The sequence below is a fragment of the Rhinolophus sinicus genome, linkage group LG07, assembly GCF_036562045.2.
Source record: "Rhinolophus sinicus isolate RSC01 linkage group LG07, ASM3656204v1, whole genome shotgun sequence".
NCBI lineage: Eukaryota > Metazoa > Chordata > Mammalia > Chiroptera > Rhinolophidae > Rhinolophus > Rhinolophus sinicus.
Window position 1 is genome coordinate 125,827,485 of NC_133757.1, and position 25,396 is coordinate 125,852,880.

General features: G+C 41.0%; 3 protein-coding genes and 1 long non-coding RNA gene across 5 annotated transcripts in view; 3 read left to right on the forward strand and 1 right to left on the reverse strand.

Moving 5' to 3' along the window:
• SEC24D (SEC24 homolog D, COPII coat complex component) overlaps window positions 1–3,001 on the forward strand; it is a 76,979-nt gene extending 73,978 nt beyond the window's left edge. For both annotated transcript variants that reach the window (XM_019744507.2, XM_019744508.2), the window contains exon 23: window positions 2,172–3,001. In XM_019744507.2, the coding sequence (XP_019600066.2) occupies window positions 2,172–2,312 (141 nt within the window). In that variant the 3' untranslated portion in view covers window positions 2,313–3,001. The remainder of the gene's footprint in view (window positions 1–2,171) is intronic.
• A 4,506-nt stretch (window positions 3,002–7,507) lies between these two features.
• On the reverse strand, window positions 7,508–25,354 carry METTL14 (methyltransferase 14, N6-adenosine-methyltransferase non-catalytic subunit). The gene is made up of 11 exons (XM_019744511.2): window positions 25,146–25,354; window positions 23,274–23,362; window positions 22,851–22,938; window positions 21,663–21,743; window positions 21,208–21,295; window positions 19,397–19,487; window positions 18,088–18,229; window positions 15,453–15,545; window positions 13,182–13,298; window positions 11,359–11,569; window positions 7,508–8,727 (listed from the first exon to the last, which is right to left on the reverse strand). Exons 1-11 carry the CDS (start codon window positions 25,209–25,211, stop codon window positions 8,423–8,425), a joined length of 1,371 nt encoding a protein of 456 aa, XP_019600070.1. The 5' UTR covers window positions 25,212–25,354; the 3' UTR covers window positions 7,508–8,422.
• On the forward strand, window positions 11,565–18,099 carry LOC141572768 (uncharacterized). Its single transcript, XR_012498263.1, has 4 exons — window positions 11,565–12,223; window positions 13,821–14,186; window positions 16,644–16,761; window positions 17,820–18,099. It is a non-coding gene; the product is annotated as an uncharacterized LOC141572768 (long non-coding RNA).
• The window catches only part of PRSS12 (serine protease 12), a 98,470-nt gene continuing 97,916 nt past the window's right edge, over window positions 24,843–25,396 (forward strand). Inside the window, exon 1 of the mRNA XM_019744510.2 lies at window positions 24,843–25,044. The gene's annotated coding sequence lies outside the window, so the exon portion shown is untranslated. The remainder of the gene's footprint in view (window positions 25,045–25,396) is intronic.

A 25,396-nucleotide genomic window follows, 5' to 3' on the forward strand; every position in this document is an offset into this window, starting at 1 on the left:
AGTCCGTCCCACCATGTCCTCTTCTCTGTGTGGTGTGCTCTTTGAGAGAAGACCACCCGCCCGGCCACCACTTCCATGGCTCCTCGGGGGCTTCCCCCGTACTCTGTGGCATCCTGAAGCGAGCAGTCCCGCTTGGTCCGCAGGCTCCAGTGCTAGGGCAGGAGCTAAGCACCTCACGTTACAGCGCGGCTCCTCACACAGTGAGCTCCATTCCGTTCTACTTCCCACCTCAGAGCATGGCACACACACCATCAGAGGCGGTTTCACAGCACGCACCACAGGAACACCCAGCAACTACCCCAAGTGAGCGGCAGCCATAGAAACTCCCCCGCTGAGCAGCAGGGACTTCCTCCCATTCCTCCCCACAGGGGATAAAACGGGGGCCCGTGACTCGTTCTGCCCAGTGCTGGCCTGACGTGTGTGACACTGGCCTCAGTCACGTGGCCAGTGCTCGTCCATCATGCACAACAGCGGAGTCCCAGTGGCACGTGGGAGAAGGTGGACACAACACAAATGAAAAGAAAGCAGCCTTGGCTGCCAGCTCACCAGGGCGCACGCCTTCCGTGCCCGTGAAGACGTTTCTGCACATTGTTCTGGTGTCACCTCCCAGTGCCTGGCTGACTCCCGAGAGCCTGCACCACCCATGTCCGTACCCACGTGGAATTAGCTGGGTTGTATTGCTAGCAGCACCAGTTGTGACATTATTTCTATAGGATCCAGATGGTTTAAAGCTTATCAGCTGAGGGCCTAGGCCAAAATAACACAAAGGCAAAAAAGCAAGCTGTGTTGAGTTATTCTACTTAATAACTAAAAAGCACAGAGACCAACGGTCTCCCTGCCACCCCGACAGCAACACAACACTCCTGCCCTGCGGTGGCCAGTGATGCCCACACTGTAGGCTCTGGGGGCTTCTCCCTACTGTGCAGGGAGCAGGTGGGGGCCACTGCTGTGCATGGGTGGCTCCGCTCGTGGCGCAACAGGTATGAAATTGGCCCGTTCTGATCATCTGCTCGGATTGCTGAAACGAGTGAGGAAGGTGGCAGACAGATGGGCCCGGAGCCGTCACGACAGACCTGCCGTCTTCTGGGCCCTTCCCCGGAGCAGCTGTCCACTCATGCCACTCCACACTCTCCAGTAGCCGCATTTAAAACTTAAAAATCTTTTTAACTATAGAAAAAACGTATACACATGTTGAGAAAGGAAAAACTATTAAAACTGTAATACTCAGTATATACCCATAACAAAAGATGAATACAAGTCATGTATATACATTTTTTTGGCACCCCTAGTATTGTAACCTAGTATCTCCAAATGTTACTGTTTCCACGTGTAATCAGTATAAGCCACAACTGAGTTTTCCCTTTGGTCCTTCATACTAAGACTTAGAAATGCACTGTGGGTTTCACATTCACTGCGCGTCCCGGTTCGGACCAGCCCTGTTTCAAGGGTTCAGCAGGCACACGTGGCTGGTGGCTACAGTGGCGGGCAGGTGGGCAGCTCGGCCCGAGAGGGTTTGGAGCAGGGAACAATCCTGCGCGTGCGGCCCACCGCCTGCTGCAGCCATCTACACCCTCTCCACCGAGGGGCCTGCATTCAGAGCCTGGTCACCTCTCACCCACATGTTCTACTGCTTCCCGGCAGGTTCCCTCAGCTCACGACGGTGTTCTATTCTCTCTACCTGTCCTGCTGCCACTGCTGCTAGCATTGTCCCTGGATCGTGTTTCCTACAATAGCCCCAACTCACCAGTATGGTGGCACGTCCCTAAGCTCCCAATAGCTTCTAGACGTCGTGCGCATTCCCATCCAGCCAAGCTGTGTCTCTGGCACGTGGCGGGCACACGGATGGCTCTCTGACCGCACCCCACATCCTAGGAAATCCTGCCCTGGCCCTGAAGGCTCAAAGATGCTCCCCACCCAGGCGACAGGCCCCAGCACGGTGACGCCTTTCCCATAGCATGGTGCTTGTGTTTCCTGGTTGCCACTTAGTATGTCTTAGTTTTCGTGGTTTGGGGATCACAGCTACTCTCCACTTGGGCTGATAGCACCTTCCCACGTCCTCCCAGGCCCCACACAGTGGACATTATGCCGTTTTGGTGAAACTGAAGCATATGAAGTGGAGCTGCGTCCAGAACATGTTTATAATCAGCTACTTTGTTGTTGTTTTTTCCCAGCTGGTGATAGTGAAGCAGCGAGAACAGCCAGAAATGGTTTTCCGACAGTTCCTGGTGGAGGACAAGGGACTCCATGGCGGGTCCTCTTACGTGGATTTCCTGTGCTGTGTGCACAAGGAGATCTGTCAGCTGCTGAATTAATGGAACCTCTATTGTGATGTTGCATTTCTATGGCGATGTCCCCCTCTTGGTGCCTCGTTCTCCAGGTGATAGCAGGCTAGTTGTGATTTCTTGCTCATTTTCAGATTGCCTTTCCAAGAAGCATTTAGAACTTCAGCTTTGGTGCTCAGGTATGAAGCCAGTGAAGGTCCAACTGTACCTTAAAGGGAACAATCTGTTTCTGATTGCACAATTTTTAACTGTCAACACTGACACAGTTTAAATTTCATGAAAGGCACAGTTTACAGAACTATAAACATTCTCAATTTTCTTTCTTTGTGGTAGACATATAAATTATTTTTCAAAATGTATAGACTTGGGGTAAAAAATTGTTTTGGTTCCTCTCCCATTTGCAGTGAGGGAAAAAAAACACTTAGTTTTTACATTATACTTAATTTTTCAAACCATGTAACCCCACTGAACACATTTTCCAACTTGAGGTTTGCATAGCAGACTTTTAATAACCTTGGAATCTATTTGGTAGAACAATTTGTATTCTACATTTTTTTCATAATTGTATGTTATGTATGTTGAAAGTATTTTCCAGTTGTGTTTTGTCTATAAAACTGCCTTTATCAATACTCTTAATGGTTTTCTGTACAATTTTAAAGGTTTCTACCTGTATATAATGGATCTTAACCAGTATCAATAAATCACTTCATATGCTCTTAGCAGGTAGGATTCATGTTTTAGGTACTTGGACATCACTTACTCAAGGCACACCTTTGAGATTTCTCAACGGCACCACCTTCACTTCTGGAAATCGACCCTAATGACAGTAGACAGGGAGTAATTAGGGATGGTATGTTAATTTAATGTTCAGTCAGATGGAAACATGTTTCTGTAGTAATAAAGCAAAAGAGTAAAGATCAAAATTTAGATCTATGTTTTTGGACAAGGAAAGATAACCTGAAATTGAACTTCAGCTCCACTAGAGGGCGTTATGCACTAAAGTGCCAGAAACCCTCCAGAAAGGCTCCTCAGTAATCGTCCAGAACAGGCAAATCTTTGGGGAAAACTATGTAAATTTTAACTGCAGAAAACACCGGATTGACCAATCTGGATAAAAGAAAGAAAAAAAAAACTTGGTTGGAAGACGAATAGAAATCCCCTAGTTGTTCCCTCTAGTGGATGCTGTCTGGCCTCTGCTTAAGGAGCAGTGACTCCTGCCCAAGAAGCCATTGCAGAGTTCTGTTTGTTAGAAAATCGTACGTAGCAGACTGTTTTCCTGAAATGTCTCCTTTCTGTGCAAGCTCTCTGTCTTTTGGGGCCACAGGTGAGTTCTCCCTCTACTTGACAGCAGTTTCCAGAGGCTTCAAAGGCCATCACGTATCCCTGTCACGTCCCTTGTCCAGGCCAACTCCTCCAGTTCGCAAACTATGTCCTCACAAACATGGTTCCAGAACTCCGAACTTAATGCCTGAAGATCCAGTGTTAAATCACAAAGAACAAGGTCAGTTTGGCTCAGAACCTGGAGGATACAAGGCAGGTATCAGCTGCAATGACAGTCAGAACTGGGAACGTCCCCAACAGCTTCTGATGCCACCCTCACCCAGTATCACGTCAGCATCGTCTCAAGGAGGTGGTGGCATTTAAAATTCAGGGAGTTAATTGGCTGACAAGCTCATGTTTGTGCTTATATTTTCTTAAATTTTGATTTGGAATTATTTTTATAAATACAGCATTCTTAATCATGCTTATACCGTGTTTTCCCGAAAATAAGACCTAACCGGAAAAGAAACCCTAGCATGAATTTTCAGGATGACATCTTCTGAACATAAGCCCTGATGTGTCTTTTGGAGCAACAATTAATAAAAAGACCTGGTCTTATTTTCGGGGAGACACAGTATGCTTTAAAAATCTTATTTCAGTAAGACGCAGCAGTGGGAAAGTACGCTATAACCTTGCACTCCTGTGTACCATGCAAGTAAGCCTCGCTGTTTGGACAAGGCCAAATCATCCATCCAGCTGTGCAACAGTCTTACATTAAAAACCTCTCCTTTACTCAAAATTAAAGTAGGTACTACCTATCCAGAAGTTGTCTTAAAAAGCGTAAACCTACAAAAGGACAGCAAATTCAGTTAAGGCATTTAAGCAATTCCCTTGGTGATTTAAGCAGCATAAACTACTAAACTGGGTAACTCGGGACAAAATTGCATTTGACTGTCCTCTGCTTTGAAGACAAGATGAACACGCAACAGGGCAGAAGGGTGTGGTGGTGGTTTTATGGTAACAGGACTAGGCCCCTGCATTCCCCTCCACTGCACAGGTGAGTGGCGCCTAGTTCCATCACTGCCTCACCTTACGCCTGCCCCTCCGTGGCTCCAAAGTACATCAACTACACAACGTGTTCAAATGTGATGGTTTCCTGTCCCAACTGAGTAACTATTTTTCCTCCTGTGTTCGTCAATTTGGTCACATATTTAGAGGCCAAAATTTAAAATATGCATGTGGTATTTAGCCAGCCAAGTTAAGTTTAAGAAACGTTAATTCCATGAAAGTCGCATGTAGGACGATTGCACGTGAACGTCTGAGACAGACTGTCTGCCTTCTGTGGTGACAGCGGAGCTAAGCAGTGATGTCCACCCACCCAGGGTGTGAGCCCCTGTCCCCACCTGCCTCGGGTCTCCATGGCCCTGAGGTCGTCAGTGGCTGTTAGTTAAGGGGCTCTGAGTTGCTCCCCTTTTCTTCGAGGAGCTGAGAAAACCCATCCAAGTGGGAAAATGGCACAGACGAGAAATGGAGACTCCTGTGTTTAATGCGCAAACAAAATGTGTCTAAAAAAGGCAATTATTCCACCACAAAACAAACCCATGGCTCGTGTCACTGGTTTGTATCATATACTTCGTTCCTGTATGCACTAGATACTGTTGACCTCTAGTCTGAATTAGTAATATTTTTGGAAAGACCTACCTTCCCTGATTTCCCTGTTTATTAGCTCCTCCAGTAAGAGGCAGGAACTATAACACATGCTAAAACTGGTAACTTAAAATTTTGTCCAATACTGGAAAAAGGGCTTAGTGAAAAGAATTATCTAGATTCAGTGAGGCAGTCTTTTCTCTGTGTTGTAGCTGGCAGTTTGTATCTTAGTAAATGATGGAGAGCAGAAGCACCGTGGCTTTTCCATAAATATAGACTTCAGTGGACTCAATTTGCTGGGTAAATGGTCTTTCTGGGAATCCCTAGATCTATAGCTTCACAACTGACTGCATCTACTTGAGACCCAAGATCAAGTTTAGTCCGTCACCAGACATCAAAGATGGATAATGCTGGAAGTCCTACATGGGCCCCAACGTGACACAATTGTTCCAAGAAAGGCCTTTCTTACAAGCAAACACTTATGTCTTTAATAGCTCCCAAAATACAGGAAACTTTCAAAGACTACTATTTAGAATGAGTCCCAACTGGGCCATCATTTGGTCAAGTTAATAAAGATTATGTTAATTAACAAATCAGTAAATCTGGAACTATATACTTCAAAGACCAACCCTTACGTTCTTAACTTCAGGATGAAAACCTTATGAATTTTAAAGGAAGCTGCTGTAAGTAATCAGAAAGCAGTCATTCAGCAATTATGATGGGTACACAGTACTTTAACAGACATGAAAAGGACGTACTGGTGCTAACAGCCCCAACACGGGGACCTCAGCAGGCAGCAGTCATCCCAGGCACCCTTCCCTTCCAGCCTGAAACGGACCCGCGTGAGTTTCCACGTTTATGAGCCCCGGATGTCGGGGGCTCTTGTACTCAGCAAGCACGGTTACAGGAGGCTGCTGACGCAGAACTACCGCCCCCTGTGGCTGTGCCCTGGCTGCCAGCTTCCCCTCTCTGAACCCTCACATGGCGCCGCCTCATGGGGAACACAGCACACGCTGACTGACGTCCCTATGGGTCGAAGCTGGTTCTGGAGTATTTGGGTGTGGTGTTCCCAGCACGCAATCGGTTCCAGCTGACGCCATCAATTCTCCCCGCCACACGCACAGTGATGAAGGTCAAAAGGAACTGAGTGCTGTGGGCGTCCTGCCCCCCACCTTCTGGAAGGAGACAGGTAAGGCAGTTGTTGCCCCGACAGTGAACACCGAGGTTTGGCCTGGAACGCCTATAACTGTAACTGTGTGTGGTATTAGCTATGATGATCTTAGAACTTTAGAACTGAAAAACTGTAGGGGTCTTTCAGAATTATTAACTTCTGGCCCCAATAAGGCATCATTAAATGAAGCAACTAAAAATTATTTTTGGTGCTTCCTAGGTAATTTTGTGAAAATGTAACTCTCCAAAGTCAGAGTAATGAGTGTTCATTGGAAACCTCTCCTCAATGAATAGATTCTATTGTAAAAATGACACTGCCACTTTGAACAAAAGGAAAGGTAGGCAAAACTAGTGGGCTCCATCATCATAAAAACGCCGCATTACATTGTAAAAGTGCTAATTCTAGACCTTTACATTCTTTTCCAACCGCCTACTTACTTGCTCGGTTCTAAATGTGGTGGGCTGTTGCTCCCTTTAGCTCTCCACCTCCAAAGCCCTCCCTAACTCTGCAAGATGACATGATACAGACCTCGCAGGGGCCAGGCCAGGTAAGCCCCAGCAGTGTGCCCTCACTTGGTTGGGCCCAGGGCATGGACCACACGACAGTCCGGTGACAGGACAGGTCACTTCCTAGCTGCTGTTTCTAAGGAGCCACACTGGGCAACTGAAATCTCTCTTCACCTTCCTCATTCCAAGGCCAGCTTTGACAAATACAGTTCTCTCCTCCATAATTTATAATTCCTGAAGTTGAAAATACTCCGTTATTTCAGTAAAACCTCTAATCAACTGTGACACATCAGCGCCACGTCAAGAAAGGCATCAGTCACACACAGTTTGTATAGAAAGTACTGTCGGGTCGAGCACGTTCAATTCCTGAGGCTTCAGGATCACAAGCCTGTTTCTAAAACTCAGTCCTGGTCTTCAGACTGCGTCTCAGTGTAACACTATAACCTCCTTGCAGGGATAGCACGAGCAGCGAAAAGCACAGTGGCCACCAACGTGCATCGCAGACCGAGAGTCTGACCTCAGCTCAGCCCTCTCATTTGGTAACCGCGGCAACTCCACTTCCAGAAAACAGGCTCCCGATTGCAAAGTTTTCAAGTTTCATTAGAAAAATCATACACAAAATAAAAAATACATTTATCAAGAACAGTAATGGTATTTCATTTATCAGATTCATTTAAAACACAAGTTACAGCATAGAAAGAGGAATGACAGCATAAAGTCTTATCCAACGAACTGATCTGCAAAGTGAGTCCCTTAAAAAAACACGGTTTTAAAAAAAGGCAACTGCAGTTCCATTTTCCAAGCTCTCTTAAGTTCAGGGTTTTCTGCAACAGGTTTTACATGAAATTTTCTCTGTAACAAGTGTGAAGGTGTGTCCTTTCCTCATCACCAAGAACTTAAGCCCGCAAATGTTTAAAGCAGGCGCCTGGTCACCAGGGGTCTCTGCTGTGGCCGCTGCCTTCACTCTGCTATGGAATCTGCAACTGCACTGAAGGGCGATTCAAGTTCGTGTCCACAGTGGAGTTCTAGCCCTGGATACCCGCCCTACACCTCCCCAGCAGGTTCTGATTTGAGAAGAGGGGATTTTGTTCAACGTCTCCCAATTTCTTCTGTAGTCAAATTCTATCTAAGTTTAAGATTTTTTTTGTTTCATGAAGAACATGTTACTGCCCCCCCGCCCCCCCCGAAAGTTACCATCTGGCCCAACTCCACTCTGTCAAGGCTCCCGAACGGCTTCCCATCGGCTGTGACAGCAGTGGCACAGGTTGGGCTTTCCCACTGTTCCCGTCAACTATTTCCAAAAAGCAAAAGCCTTGTAATTAGCTGGGATCTATGAGAACAAACTCAGTCTCTGGAAGTGAAGGCATCTGTGTTCCATTGTTTGGTTACATGCACATGACAAAGGGAGGACACACGCATCCTGGACCAAACTAGCCAGTGTGTGTGGCAGAGAGAGTCCCACAGCTAAGTGAGAGCTGAACCCAGGCACTAAACGAGGTGTCCCGTCTGCAGTTCCAAGCAGGCCAGAGGGAGGAGGGGCACGGACTCGACGTCACTTACCGAGGTGGAAAGCCACCTCTGTGAGCTCCTCCGCGACCCCCCCGAAAGCCACCTCGTTCTCCCCGGAAGTTCGATCGATTTCTTTCCCGTCCACGACCAGCGGAAGTGCCTCCTCTGCCCCCACCCCGGGGAGCCCCCCCGCCCCGATCCGACTTAGATTTGGGAGGGGGCGATTTGGGTCGCAGCCTCTCGATTTCTTCTGTGCAGCCCGTCAGGTAGGAGTTAGGGGCACTGAAGTAGGAGGCGTACGTCTCCGCATTGTAGTTGCTGTTTGTCAGGGTCGGTCCCACCGTAAGCCAGCCTGGGTGGAGGGAAAAAGGATCGTTTTGTGTCAGTTTTCTCTTCCTGACCCTTCAGGAGCTATTGCAAATCTGCAGTGCATTCTTAAATGTCCCTGTCACTCACCGGTATCGACTGATTCACAGAACACACAGCACTTAGTCTGGTCCTAGAGATCTCACACACAGGCACCTTGTTTCTCCTCTCAGACTAACTTATAATTTACCTCCCTCATTGTCTCCATCCACGCTTCACATTCTGTGAGAAGAGCACTTGGAAAAATAAATCATCCACTACCTCAGTGAAAACGTACTTCTACATAACCTGCGGGTTTCTGATTAAAACCCTGGAACCATCTCTTGGCTTGACTCTACCAACCCCAACCAGCCCAGTTGCTGGTCCTAGAAGTCCAACCATGACCATGTTGCCCCCATTCGTTCCAGTCTTCCCATCCCCCTGCCGCCCTGGGTTCCTACTAGGTCCGGCCTCTGCACCTGCGTTGGATGCCATAACCTCCCTTCCCTCGGAAGGTGGGAAGCCTCAGGCAAAGCGGGTTTGAAACGTCACTTGTCTGTGCAAACTTCCAGGGCTTTCCACAAAGCCCAGATTCACCAGTATGGATCTAAAGCCTTTTATAACGAGGCTAGAACCAACCTTCCGACCACATTTCATGACAGCTTCACTTGAGGAAAACCATGACCCACCAGGGACCGTTGCCACGGCCGTCTCCACCTGTGCTGCTCCCTTCTCCATCCTGTCAGCCTGCTGCACATTCCACCCTTCAACATCCAATTCAAATACACGTCTCATATGAAACGAAGGTCCTTTCTCTCCCAGAAATCCTTGCACACGTCCTCTATAGGTTAAAAAGGCATTTCTGTCAACTACTTTGCTAGACAGCTGTGCTTCTAAGGGGGATGATTTCTGATGGATTAAATTGTATCTGGAATGGGAGGAACTACAGTTAACTGTAAAAGCCCAATAGAGACATCATGCTTTGGGGTCCCCTGGGTGTGGTGACTCATAACTGACACCCTTGGGGGGCACAGTGGAAACCCACCTCTGGAGTACCACAAAGACACGCGGGATCCCCTCGGGCAGCTCAAGTCACCTGTGAGAATTAGGTTCTTCATCTGAAAAGTTAGGTTCACAATAGTTCTGCCCCAACATCCTTAAGGTTATTTCCTAGAATGTTAGGTCCATCATAAAATGCTATAAAAATGCAAAATATTTTTTTATAAACATCACATTCCAAAATGTGATTCCATTTTTGTACAACAGTTCATTCATCGTTTAAAATCTCATTGGTATGCAACAGTACCTAGGTACAGTAAGATTCCTGTAATATTTCAGTAAAAGAATAACACGTAAATCACACGTGCCTTGTGTTGCATCCCATGGCAAGTACCCTGGAGGCAGAGAAGTGCCCATCAGATCAAAGAGCACGTGGGCACCTTCGTGGCCTCACTGAGCATTGAACCTGAGATTTTCACTTGCTCCCGTCTAGGTTTTGGAATGGATGTGGTATTATGGAACACAACACAGAAACTTGAAGATTTACTAATAAAAATAGCTAATAGTGTCTCTTCCTGCCTCTTACATGAATAAAACAGAAATCTCTGAAGACTAAACTGTAACAGACTCCTCCTCCCACCTATAAACTCATCACTGCAACAGTGTTTATTACAGTTTCTAGAGGCAAAAATTGTAAAAAAATCAAGATTAACATGGGCTGGCTTCAGCACATTTGACACATAGAGCACTTTGTAAACCTTTTAAACAGGGTAACTAGTGTTCCTACAATATATGATACACCTCAGACTACCTCCTGGAGGAAGACGTGTATCTCAGTTGCTCCTACTGTTATTTACGTGGTTAACCCGCAACCTGTAACTTCCCCAAGTTTTCCTTCCTGAGTTTATTTTACTGCAGTTAACACTAAAATAATTTTTGCAAGAATGGGGAACAAGAAACAATCAGATGGTAGTTTGCAAGCAAAAACTAAAATTTGTATGTCTAACTTTGTTCAACAGGTACAAATCCAGATAGAAGGATATCCTATTGGAAAGATACAATGTATAATCTATAGTAGATCAAGTGGCCACAGCTAAATGGATGGAGAACACCACTGAAGAGAAGTTATACATAAAAATGGGCATTCAGCAAACATCGCTATTTATGTCGATACCTGTGACTACACTTAATGATCGATTCTCTCTACTCCTTAGGTTCTTCTACCTATGCATTGCTTCCTTCAACAAATGGTTACTGAATGCTGTGAATGCTGGGTAGACAGAAGTAAGACCGTCTGCCCTCCATGAGACTGCTAGAGAGACGTAGTCAGAAGAATCTACACTACAGATGACGGTGAGTGCTATGAAGAAACAGATTAAGGGGAAAGGGTGGTGGTGGTGGTGGCGGCGCAGTGGGAAGTTGGCAGGTTTAGACAGGGTTGTGAGGAGGTCTGCCAGGCAGTGAGAGGAGAGGCGCAGAAGCGTGGGAGCCAGGCAGGACGCTGGCATACTTGAAGTACAGCAAGAGGGGGGATCAAATCCATCATGAGAACCGTATTTTACACAGTGCTGTGAGCTATGTCGTGCCACCCGTCTCCCAAAGGCACCAGAAAGTTTCTTTCATGTTCCTGAAGTCCTACCTGGTCGAATTGTGCTGTCTCTTCCAAATAAATGAAGGCGTCTTCTACCAAGACAGAAATGTTCAATGATGTGAAAAATCTCTACAGGCTTTTCTATGTTGCCAATTTCAGGCTCTTCCGTGATAATCAAGTCGATGTCGACGTTGGCGTGGATGAAGTCGCCATCAGTGCTGCGCTTGACGGTCCCTTTGATCCCCATGAGGCAGTGTTCCTGCAAAGCACCAGGGCGCCCCGCTCAGTCTGTCCGTCAAGCCGTATTCATAACGCTTTACAGCGCTGAGGTCCCCAATGCCAAAACCCTCCTCCGTTCTCTGACTCTCTGGGATACAGTCCCATGAGCAGTACAATAGAACTACTGGGTTTCCGGGTGTGGGAAGACTGCTCGGGACGCTGGATATAAGTTCTGACTCTGGGGCCGTCACATATCGCATTTCAGAGCTGCGTCAACGACCAGGGGGGCGCCTTCTCTGCAACATTTGGTGATCGCTTGTTTTCAAGTTATGGAAACATGGCACTCAACCTCAGAATGGCTTCATATGCTCCCAGATCAAACTATATACAAGGTGTAAGTAAGCCTTTTTACAAGGAGAGAGGACTCTAAACATGGGTGGAGAATTCTAAGTACTGAACATAAGCAATGGGAAAATCCAAATTTTTGTTTTGTTTCTTTGACCTTTTCTATTTAATCTGGATGGCAGGAGTAGAGTAAATAAAAATTTAATCTCTCACTTGACTCCACGAATAGTGCAAGGGTGGCTTAGGTTCCCTTCAAAAGCATTTTCCAGGCCACGAAAGACTCAGAAGACCCTCCCACCAGTGGCTCCCTGAGGAGCGGAAGACGGCAGGACAGCGTCTTCGTCCTTATGTAAGTGAAAGAAAAATGGAAGAGGAAGAAAGTCCTCTATGCTGGCCAGCTATGACTGTTGCTGCCTAGAGACAGGGAAAAATTCTGTGGGTCAGAGGTACCCAAGCCCGTATCTGATTTAGAATTATGGCACATAGAGGGACACACATTACCTCCTCTAGCATGGTGGGGCCTCAGCTACCATAGTGAATAAAATATTTTAAAACACTAATTTTAAAGGACATATCCTATGTTCATTTCATTGCAGCATTATTTACAGTAGCCAAGGTGTGGAAGCAACCTAAGTGCCCAGCGATAGAAAAATCGATTAAGATGTGGTGTGTGTACATGTGTACACACACCCTGGAGTATTACTCAGCCATAAAAAACAAAACAAAAGAAACAATGAAATCTTGCCATTTGCGACAGCATAAATATACCTGGAGGGCATTATGCTAAGTGAAATAAGTCAGAGAAAGACAAATACCGTATGATTTCACTTACATGTGGAATCTGAAAAACAAAAGAAGTGGACAAACAAAACAGAACAGAAACAGACTCATCGATATAGAGAACAAACTGGTGGTTGTCAGAGGGGATGGGGTAGAAGGATGGGTGAAACAGGTGAAGGGATTCAGAGGTAAAAACCCTGTTATAAAATAAATAAGTCACAGGGATGCAATGAACAGCAGAAAATAGAGTCAATTCTACCATAGTAACTTTGTACAGTGACAGAAGGTAACTAGACTCATCGGGTCACTTTGTAATGTATACAAATATTCAGTCACCAGGTTGTACACCTGAATAGAATACTGTAAATCAGTTATACTTCAATTAAATTACCTTGGATGGATTACTATAATGCCATTTGTACAAGTTTAAGATAATGGCCTCGCAGCAAAATTAGACAGTATAGTCATTTGGAAAAGCTTGAGAGAAAATAATGAAAATAAAGATAACGAAATAGTACAGGCAATACCTTTGTTCTCTGGAAGACTGCCTTTGGATCTAAAGTCTTAGTCTTCCCAGGATTGTTTTTATTGGTTTTAATCCAACAAATATCTTCACATCTTCTATAACCCCACTTGCGTAAACACTAGAAATAATTAAAAAAAGAAATCCTTAGCTAAAAGAATCAATACTTAAAATAACCATCCAGCATTAAAAAACTTCCTAGAGGTTTGTGACACTAAATTCCAAGGTGTCACAGGTATTTGGTTATATTATAGTGCAGAAACATAAAAAAAGGAAATGCTAGTTTTTATACAGAATACATATATAACTTCTACATAGTAACGATCACAACACAGGAAGTTAAACATCACAACATAGGAAGGTTACATAATACTCCAATTCTTTTCATACCACCTTCCACTATCACCAACAGAAAGTGGGTTTTCAGCCATAACACTCAGCCTCTCTTTAATCATAAAATAACCAAAAGATAACTTGACTCCCACCACCTCAATTTTCTATCTACCGACAAACTATAAACTGTTGAAAATGTTCTAATTGATACCTTCTTTTCAAATGAGAGTCTTGTAAATGTTACTTTTATGTAATACTAAAACTCAGAAAATTCCAAGACCTAAAATGATTATGTATGTGTGTTTACTAGGTAAAGCTTTACTTTCATCTTCATATAACCTAGAAAAGAGAGACCTGAACCTCTGTGTGCGAGACTCTGCTACACAGGAACACATGACAAGTACCAGCTACGGCATCGCTCGGGGCACTGACGACCTACCACGTGATGCCGTCTAGCTGCTGGGAATAAAAGCCCGAGACCGAGTCCTCACCCAGCTGACTGAAGAGCAAAGTGGGAAATAAGGAAAGGGAAGTGCAATACCGCTGGCACCATGATCAAGACATTTAGACACAGCGGGGCAAAAATCTACGCATGTTTCAGGAACGCTCTTGCTGTGAGTGGGAGACACGCCGCAAATGAAACCTGGATTTTTATTTTAAAATCTCAAAAATCAAGGTCAGTGTCTGTTCCTGTCGCCATAGATTTGTTTTGCACTGGATATTCCTCAAACATCACAAGATCCTAAGTCCTACAGGCCCTAATCAATTCCAAAACCTCATGAGTCTTTCTCATGCAGCACTATTTGTGTAATTGTTTTTGCCCAAAATCTGCTTTCACCAATATGCTAAGGTGTAACATAAATAAGTAAGATAAAACCTCCCAATCACATTCAATCTAATTTTGGGGGCGGGAGGAAAGCCTAAAGCTAGACATTAGAAATAAAAAGATAAGTACTAATATACCTATAAAAACACAGGTTTCTATTTTTGTAGTTTTCCCATAGCATCTTGGGAAGCGCCAGCCAAAAAAGTACATACCCCAGTAGTACAGTCTTACCTTGGAGTTAGTAAGTAACAGAAGCAATGAAGTTATCTAATAGTCTCAGACTTGCTAGTTATATACAAAGTAATCATAGAATTTCAGAATTTGAGTACAATGTATCCCAATGTAACCCTACTTAAATTCTCTACCTGTCATATGGATACCTCCTAAAATTACCAGGATTAAATGAGATCATTTGCTGTGCAACAAATAATGTGTCCTAAAACGGAAAGTATCATCCAATAGCAACTGATAAAACTGAAACCCACAAAAGTATCTCTTTACCCAAAGTGTCACTGTTGGACAGCAGAACTGAAACACACTGAAGACTCCCAATAACCACAATGCTCCCACTGTTCTTGGATTAAAAAGCGTGTTATTTTGTTTCCCCTTAGAAATCTAATATACCCCATAAGAACAAAGCAAAGCAAAGCAAAACAAAACAACAACAAAAACTTCTGAAATATGATTAAACATAAGGTACATAGAATAAACTGAGATGTTATAACTTAATTTTCACCCATGTTATTTTTCCAATACGATCTGGCTTCTTCGACTTAGAACTCAGGCATTTAAAAGTATTACTTTTAAACTAGTCATAATGAGAATAATGGACACTAAGCAGGTTGCTTCTGAGCTATAATGTAAAGTTTTAAATCTCTAAACTGTTCTCTTCCTGCCGTTGTATTAAATCACATTTTGATTTATTTATCCCTAGTACTAGTTAACTAAGGGGTACTGCCCTTTGTACATTCTCTTCTGAACATTTTTTCTTAAGATTGTAGTACTACTCAAGATACAATAGACAAAACGTTAATCTTTAAACATCTTATGCCTTGTTATGTGTTATATTTTTTTCTTATGCACTTGAAAAATCCACTTTAGAAAACACCGTCTTACCACTCTCCCAAGGTCCAATCCCTCCCCGGAACCACACCAGAGAAAAATAAATGATCGAGGTGCTGCAATCTCATCAATTTCTAACTTCATAATCTGTAAGAAACCAAAACAATACAGCATAAATGTATTTTGTTTCCCATTCATCCAAAATTCAAAAGAACAATCAGAACAATCCTTGAGGTTTATCAGGACTTTCAGTACATACATTCTTTAAATGCACTAATTTTCATGAGGAAACATAATGGAAATGAAATGTTATCCTTAAAACTTCTTGTCCTACTCGTTTCCTTATTCTATATCAAGACCATACACACACACGTGCACACATACAAATATATACATTTACTTTCACATATAGAGGATATAGAAACCATAGTTATGGAATTTTATAAGATGTAGCTTGTGAACAACCGTTTACAGAAAAAGAAACTGAAATGGAAAGCAGGTTAAATTACCCCAAAGTTAGGGGCAAAATTAAAATGAAACAGCACAAGAAATGTTTGGGGAGAACTTGGTTTCCAGTATCTATAGAACAGTTCTAGATAAAATCAATCAATTTTATTATAATTACTTGGTCTGAAATGCCAACAAAATACAATCTATACTTTTGTTTGCCTTACATGTGTTGAGTGTGTCACATTAAAAAAAAGTTCTTCAATAATTAAATCTCTAAATTTTGGGAATACCATATCATGTATAAAAAACTATAGAAGCAATCGTTTTATATAGTATGCTTTTTCTTTCAGCTCTGTAAAAGTTAAGAAGTTTGAGAGACCATGGCGAAAGCGAAAATTTATTAGTTTCATTTATTAAGAAAATAACTTCTACCTGAATAACAGGTCCATTTAAGTTATAACCGATCATCTGTAAGTTATCTAGTTAGAAAAACATTACTTGACAGTAATAATGGAAATAAGCTACAATACACATAACCCACTCATTTTCATACTTGTAACTTTTTAAGTCTTGGAACCTCATCTCATATTCTCATAGGAATCTAAATAAACAACTGTGTGTACAGTATACAGGATTCCCAAGACTCGAGGTTAAAGACGTGCTCTTAACATTTTCTGCTGAGCAGCTTTCCATACAGCTGCACAAATTTAAGTTCCTTCCCATGGTGTTTAAGAATGTTTATTTCACCATATCCTCATCAAGACGGGTAATTAATATACATATTTCTCAGTTTAGTCACAAGAAAAGAAAATTGGACGTAAACCTCATCATTCTCCGGCCAGCAGTCAAGCCGGACCTCACTTCCTCTCGCCAGTCTGAGGCTTGTCAAGGAAGACATGAGCTCCAATCACAGGTGACAAACTAACAGAGCTTTTGACACAAAGTAATTCCTTATATGCATGTTGAATAGTTTTGCCTGGCCCCAGAGCCCTAAGCATTTAACCTTTACATGATAATACCCTAAAGAAAGTGCTAATAGTTAATAAAACAAATAAAATGTAAATAAGAAAAGCATTAGGCTTTCACGAGTCGTCTTTTTCCCATTAGAGTCAGTAGTGGTCGTGTGCTTTGGTTACGGATACAAGCACTTACTTAAGAAACCACCACTTCATGCTTAGCATGCAGTGTAAGAGAGTGATTTGCTTAGTATTCTTCACTGACGCGGATCACTCGTCTTTAGCTAAACGACGTTTAAACCTATGTAGGAATGTGTGTGTGTGTGTGACACATACTTATTTCTTCTGCTTGAAATGTCTGTCCCACCCCTTTCTTCATCTGGCCAATTCCAACTTCTCTATTTATACTGTCCACGCGCCCCTCCTTTGTTCACATGCCCTGGCTTCCTACCCCAGGCGTGTTTTCTCAGATCATCTTATGCAGTCAGTCCTCCATTACTGAACTAACAAAATAATAATGCTACTACTGTGTTTCCCTGAAAATAAAACCGTTTGCTCCAAAAGATGCATGTGGGCTTATGTTCAGGGGATGTCAGCCTGAAAAATCATGCTAGGGCTCATTTTCTGGTGAGGTCTTCTTTTGGGGGGAACATGGTCTGTGTAGGTCAGTGTTCATTCACCCGTGCACTCCTTTAGGCCAAACACTGCGTCGTGTGTCTTTGAATGTCCAGCACATGGCACCTGACATAGTACAGAGTGATGATTAATAAATATTTGGTATTTTTGTTACTGACCTGTAAAAACAGACACTTTTTAACTAATTAATCAGCTTGCTAGTTTTATTTAGGAAAAATGTGCCTTTATCACAGTTATACTGAAATTATGTCTCCTGTGTATCTATCATACTGTCAGTTCCTCAAAGAGTAGAAACCGTATTTTATGTATATGTTTATACTCTGATTTTACTAAAACTAACCAAATGCAGAATGAGCTCTCAACCGTTGTCTGTTTCTAGACTTTTCTAGCTGTCCATCCAGACTGAGACTGGAACTGTGCATCTCCTGCAGACTGCTCGCTCACTACCTGTGCCACGCGGGCCTCAAAAAGGGAGTGTGATATCGGTTAATGTGCATAGGCCTTCAGCCGCGATATACACTGTACATCTACAGGTATGACGCCTAAGAAAGTAGGGATGGTATCTATAATCTTAGTTTCTGATCAAATAAACATACATTCATTGGAAAACTACATAATTCATTACAATGTAGAAAGTTTCATCATACATCATCCCAAGTCCAGCATTTCTCATTGGCAGTGATACCAGTCTCTCTGTAATACTCTTCCAAAGGGGGTTCCAGGAGAATCACATCAAACTTGGGTGTTAGTTCTCTGATGTCAAAGGCTTCTATATCTGCTTGTAAGTACCTATTTGAGTAAAGCATGAAGAGTGAGAGATTTTCAAATACCTTACGATGGTAATGAAGGACAAATCTTAAATGTTACTAACCACAACTTACAAAGCAACCATGAGCCAATTACTGAATGCCCTGTATGGAGGGGCATCTACCAAGGTCCATCCATAGGACACGGATATAAGGAAACTGCAAAGTGAAATCACATTTCCCCACGTCCATCAGAACACAGATTTCTCTTCTTTTTACCCAGGAAATCCATATTCAGATGGAAGACTCAATCCCTTTCCAGTATCACCTGCATTTTCTAAGGAACATCACATTACTGTTTTTCTCAACTGTTCAGTTAGGTTAGAAAAACTATTTTGCTATAATTTTAAATTCTTCCCTCTAAAAAACAGTTTCTAAATTTTGTTTATATTAATAGTCTTTTCCAGGTACCTAGTATAAATCATCACTAGCCTTTTATGAAAGGTTATTTCCACATAATATGAAAGTACTTTGAGTATAAAACATTTAAATATAAAATGCTTCAAATTTAAGAGTATTTTTAAGTAGGATATTATAGAGTCCACTAATATTTTCCCCACATACGCAGACTTCTTTGTGGCTCTTCTAATCACTAACAGCATACATTTCAGCAAATTGTTCAATGTATAAAATGTTCTAAGTAAGCTAAATGTGAAATAAGCAGACTCTCCAATTTCAAAGACCTATACGCATTTCTGAGGAAAACATTATTCTGTTCAATAAAGGTCAAAATGAATTACCATATTCCAAAAATGTTAATAGCCCTGCATCCTAAGCTATAATTTTCATTTTCTTCTTTTCCTTCATCTAAGTTTTCCAAACTTTCTTCAATAAACAAATTACTTTTTGAGAAGAAAAATCATTTAAAAATATTTTAAGTAACCTCAAGGATACAATGAAGATGAATGGTTTTCTAAGAAGAGAAGTATTTAAAGATACTTTGGCAAATTTTTGGAAAAAGTGAAAATAAGAACCTACTGTGTACTCAGCACTGAAGTTTTAAACTAATACATTTTACTATAAAGAAGAAATATAAAAGTTGTGTTAACCTTACCTAGGTATTGAATTATTTTTAAACAGAAAGGTTAGACAGGATAAAGAGATCGATATTTTAGGACTGAGTTGAGAAGTCATTTTTGAAAATGCTTACATAGGAGGAGTGTTGGATTTCGCTATTAGCTCATCCTTCAGCCTGATGAGCTCCCTTAGCTTAGGGTACTCTTCAAATCTGTCAGCCAAACCTGAGAAAAACAGGCAATCCTACATTTCAGTACAACTGAAGTTAATATTAGAGAATTCAAAGGTTATGAGCTTTCTCAGGAAAACAATACACACATCATGTTACTCTCATGTCCTTTTAAGAAAGCTAATTTTGAGTATTTTTAAACATTTCATATGTAAGGATTCTAACCCCATAAGCAGGTAAAGACTCAGATGTTTTACAGCCCAGTTCAACTGACCAAACCATTTAATTTCTCATATTTAATAAAATAATCTGCTCATAACATCAAATTTAACCATTCTGTTCTCAGGAAGGGACACACCAGTTGCTTTCCTGTCATGCTTTTCCCCCCTTTCTTTCAGAATAAAAAAAATATATATACTATACATACGTACATATATATATTATATATACACACATGTATATATAATATATATAAACACATGTATATATAATACATATATATATATATATATATACACACATACATACGCTGCTATGAGGGTTCCAATTTATACATATATATAATTTTGCACATATATAAACTGGAACCCTCATACATAGCAGTGTTGTTTATAACAGCCTCAAAGTGGAAACAACCCAAATGAATGGATAAACAAAATGTTATACACAGATACAATGGAATATTATTTGCCATAAGAAAAAAGTACTGATACATGTTACAACACCAATGACCCCTGAAAACATTATGCTAAGTGAAAGAAGCTAGTCACAAAATATCACATACTGTATGATTCTATTTATATGAAATGTCTAGAAAAGGCAAATCTATAGAGAAAGGAAGTCAATTAGTGTTTACTTAAGGCGGGGGCAGGTAAGGGGGAGGAAATGGGAAGTGATTGCTAATGGGCACAGGGTTTCTTTAGGGGAGACGAAAACATTCTAAAATTAGATTGTGGTAATGACTGCACAAACCTGTGGATATACTAAAAAAAACAAAAACTGAACTATATCCTTGAAATGGGTAAACTATGTGGTACATGAATTACCTCAATAAAGTTATTTTTTTAAATGTAGGGGTAATGCTTATTAGTAAAGTGGACACAACTGAGGGAAAAAAAATCTCTGAGCTGGAGTATATTTCAATAGAAATCTCACAAACTGAAAAGCAAGGGGGGGGGGACACCCAGAATATCCAAGGACTATGGGACAACTACAAAAGGTGTGACACACCTGTGATGGGAATACCAGAAGAAGAAAGAGATAAAGGAGCAGAAGAAATATTTGCAGCCATACTAACTGAGAATTTCTCCAAATTAATGTCAGACACCAAACCATAGATCAAGGAAGCTCAAAGAACATCAAGCAGGATAAATGCCAAAAAAACGACACCCAGGATTGCAATTTTCAAACTACAGAAAATCAAAGATAAAAAATCCTGAAAGAAACACAACTGTACCTAAAGAAGAACAAAGAATTATATCTGACTTCTCAGAAACCACGCAAGCAAGATGAGAATGAAGTATTTAAAGTGTTGAAAGAAAAAAAAAGCACCAACCTAGAATTCTGTACTGTGCAAAATTATCCTTCAAAAATGAAGGAAAAATAGGACTTTCTTAGACAAACAAAAATTGAGGGACTTTGTTGCTACTAGATCTGCCTTGCAAGAAGTATTAAACCAAGTCAGGAAAAATGTTAGAAATAATCCACAAGAGAAATACATTACATGCATGTAATCAAGAGCTAGTGATAGCATATTGCCAACAAATCTGACATACCTACATCCCTGATGAAATTCTGAGGTCTATGTCCAGTATCTACAAAATGTTGGCAGTAATCATTATGGGGGTTTAAACTTTGTGTTCCCTAAAGAAAAATCAAAATTAAATTAAATAGCACACATGCTGATACATTATTTCTGTACTTTGTCTTTTACTATGAAGCTATACAAAATATAAGTTTATTGACAGATTAAAAAATTAATAATATATGAAAACACCACAACTGATAGCATTACTCTTTAGTAGCTACAGACATTAACAGAACTTACTCATCGGAAATAGCCAAGTATCAGAAGACTATGTATATATTTCATGAATAATTTTAAAATACTTGATTTTATCATGATACCTTAATAACTAAAAAAATCTTGAAAACAAATAGGTATTTAAAATCTTTTCAGTTACAGAGCTGAAATGTGACCAGTTGTAAGATTTGAAAATTATTTATTTACCTTAAGAAAAGTACTAGAATCTTTATAAATCTCTTCTTCATATGGCAAATTCTCTTCCTCCTGTTGCATTTCTAGTTCATCCTTGGAAAGGGAAGATTAAGTGGAACATTTCATGTACAGGAGGAATAGTTTATGTATTATGATATCTTAAGACTAAACATAAAGATTTTGTTTCCCTAGTGGATAATAAAGTTCAAATTACCATTAAAGTCAAACATTAAAATCTTTGCTTTCTCATCATTAGATCTAACTAGTTGACTATTTTTAATAAAACAAAAATTTTCTTTTCATTTTCGTTAATATTTATCTATACTGTTTTGTTCTGACCAAATTGTCTAGAATTATTTAATCTCAAATATAGTATTATAAATTTTAGAATTTAGCTTGAATCAAAAAATGTAACCACCAATGGGCCAATTTTATTTCTACTAGATTGAACCTTATAAAACTTTTTATAGGTCAAAAATGTCATAATATTGGGAATTACATATGATCTGACCTAAAACAATCGCAAATATTTAACTACATGTTAACATAATCAAAATGTAACACACAAGACAGTATTCATAAGATTAGGTAATTATATCACTGAATTACCTAGAGATTTACTGAAATAATGCATGTTCTCTATTAAATACAGTTGTATAACAATGAACTTAAAAAAATGGAGCTAGGTTTTTCATCATAATTCTTTGAACTAAATATTGCAATTATAAGTTTAAAACTTGGGTTTTTTCTTGACCTGTTTCAGAAACGGTTCTACACTGCTGTCTAGCTCATGAGTTTCCAAAATATTTTAATTGTACTGCCCTATATTAACACTGAATAACATAACACAAAAGACAGCACTAGCCTCTCCTAATCCAATTATCCAAAGTTTCTGCTACACTTACCTCCTTACTTTTATTCAAGAATATTATTGCTTAAGTGCTTACCAGGCATCATGCTAAATGCTTATATATATCACCTAATTTAATCCACACAAGTCTTCTGTTAAAATGAGGAAACTGATATAAAGGTCTCATTAACTGATTATACATATGCTCAGCTATACATGTGTGTACTATACATGACAATTATTTTGGACACTTTAATAATCAGTTTCTGTCTAATCTGTTTTCCTGGATAAGAATTTACTATTGTGAGGATTTACTTGTTCCGACCACAGAACTGCCCGTCTCTACTTACCTTGTATTCTTCCATCTTGTCTTCATCTGTGTCGCCTTCATCCTGATACTTACGTTTTGCATTTGGAGCAGAGGTGTCATAGGATGCTCTGAAAATTAAAACTGAAGTATCACACACAAACATCCACAAGATGTATAAACACATCTATTAATATTAAATAACAGATATAAAAACAGAATACGGCAAAATTTTCCTGATTAAATAGTATCTATTCACCCAGTTTATAAATCACCTAAAAAGTCACACAATTTGATTGATAAAGGAAACATTTCATAATTCACAATCAATAAAAACCAGTGTTTCTGAAACCTTTATTTTGATGGCTTTTCGTAACAACACACTTCATACCTCAGATTATTTGCTTATTAAAACAATGGTCCTTTCACAATATTAACATGTCACTAAAAAAACTACTCAACTGACCTGCAAGTTTCTCTTGTTTCAGCAATTTCTCTCTGCTCATCTTTGCTATTTAACACAGCACCAATGCTGTCAGCACTTTCGGCACCCAACTGAGAAAAAGCAAAAGTCAAAACTTAGATCACAAGGCACTGGATAGCCTTTCTGGCTATTTGTAGCCACATTTAATACATAAAGAATTAAGAAAAACCAAACACAACAGCTCTAAGTACTTCTGCAGACAAATGGATTGATTAATAGCTTGCAGAACAAACTGGAAATGACCTTGGAACAAAACCACATTAAGAATGATTTTGACAGCTAAAATCCATTTATGCTTTTAGTTACATTTGAAATTAAGACACTTAACTTTGCCAATCTTTTAAAGTAAATAATAAAACACGATTTAGTAGTAGTTGCAATAACCAAAAAAAGGCAGCTAACATATAGTGTTCATAGCGTAGTAAGCACTTGGACACTTTGCATCCAGCAACTCACACATCACACCTTATTTTAGCTCATGCTGTGATGAAAAGCTATTAAGTTTTACTCAAGCCAAGCCTTTATGATTATAGGCACAATACTGAACTTTACTAATTCCTTAAAAACAGTAATGATTGAAAAGAATGTATGTAAACAGCTTAGCCGAGTCTGACACACAGAAGGGGTTTAGTAAATGGTAGTCATGATCAGATCTGATGTACGCCGTTCGCTCTTTGAGGCAGGGGCTACGTGGTATTCATAGTTGAACTGCAGAGCTACTAGCACCTGGCCCATAGAAAGACACTCAACAAACAATCGTTCTGTGATGCATTTTGAGTCAAACAGAGTTTGAATTCAAACTAAAGTGCAGGAACTTTACTTGGTGGCAACAAGCAGCCACTTGAAGATACGATGGTAAAAGAAGTTGGGAAAAAGAAAGCTTAGAAAAGATACCAGATTAATCCAAAATCATAATACCACAGCGACAGGAACAGATCTGATTCCAATCCCCGTATTTTTAACACTATACCGTAAGTGTTTTCATTAGTCATAAAAGAGGGTAGATTTCAGATTTCCATGTACTAAAACCGAGATTTATAACTGAAAAAAATCACAGTAAGGTGCCTCATTAAAGCCCGTGAGCATTTCCATCACGTTTACTGATCTGAAAGGCAGAATGTGAAACACTGCCTCTGATTTTAAGTAGAGATACGCACCACTTGCATTTTCCGCATCTGTACTCTACTAAGCAGCAAGTGTCAACTTACTCACTGACCCAGAGCCAAAATTACTTTACCTCTAGAGCCTGTTTCGTTATCAAGTGAAAATAAAAATACTACTACTTATGTCGGTGGTTTGTTGTAATGTGCAGAATATGAATTCAAATATTAGCTGTGGGTGAAGGCGAGGATACTGTACATTGCACAGTGGACTGCAATGCACAAGAATCTAAAATTTACACTTCAGCCACTTTCAATGCAGTCTTTAGATATAATCTAAAAGCCCTGTAAACCTATTTTTCAGTGAAGCCACAATCTCAAGAATTAGGCGCTGACCACGAGGAAAGGCAAGACGCAGAAGACCATTTAAACAGGTAAGAGAAATTCAGGGGACGACGTCACTTTCCCTTGCGTGAACTGCGGTGACGTATTACCGAGACCAAAGCTTTGCATCCTCATCACTGAGCACTGGCCCAGACACCAGGCCTGCATTCCATAAAGGATGCTGAAAACCAATCATGGCGCTCGCCTTAGCACCACAACGACCGCCACACGAAATCGAAAAGGGCACCGAGGAGTTAAGAACCAGAAGGGTAAGTAAGCTCGGGGATGAGAGTCGGGAGAAGGCGAGCGGGCGGGAAAGGGACGAGGGCGGCTGCGCACGCGCATTCGCCATCCCTCCCGGGCCCGCTACCTGCTGTGCAAGGAGCTGTCGCCGTAGCTTCTGCCTCTCCCGAATCTCCTGCAAGCGGCTGTCCATGTCCCAGCTCCTGTTTTCCACTCCCCGCGAACTTGGCGATCAGCGGGTGAACCCCCGCCCAAGTCCGCTTCGGAGTCTCAGGAACACGAGATCGGCCTGGAGCTTCAGGTGGCGGGTACCTTTCATTCTTTCTCCAATAGACATTTCCGGCGCGCCCGGAATTGGCTCTCCATCCAGGAAGTCCC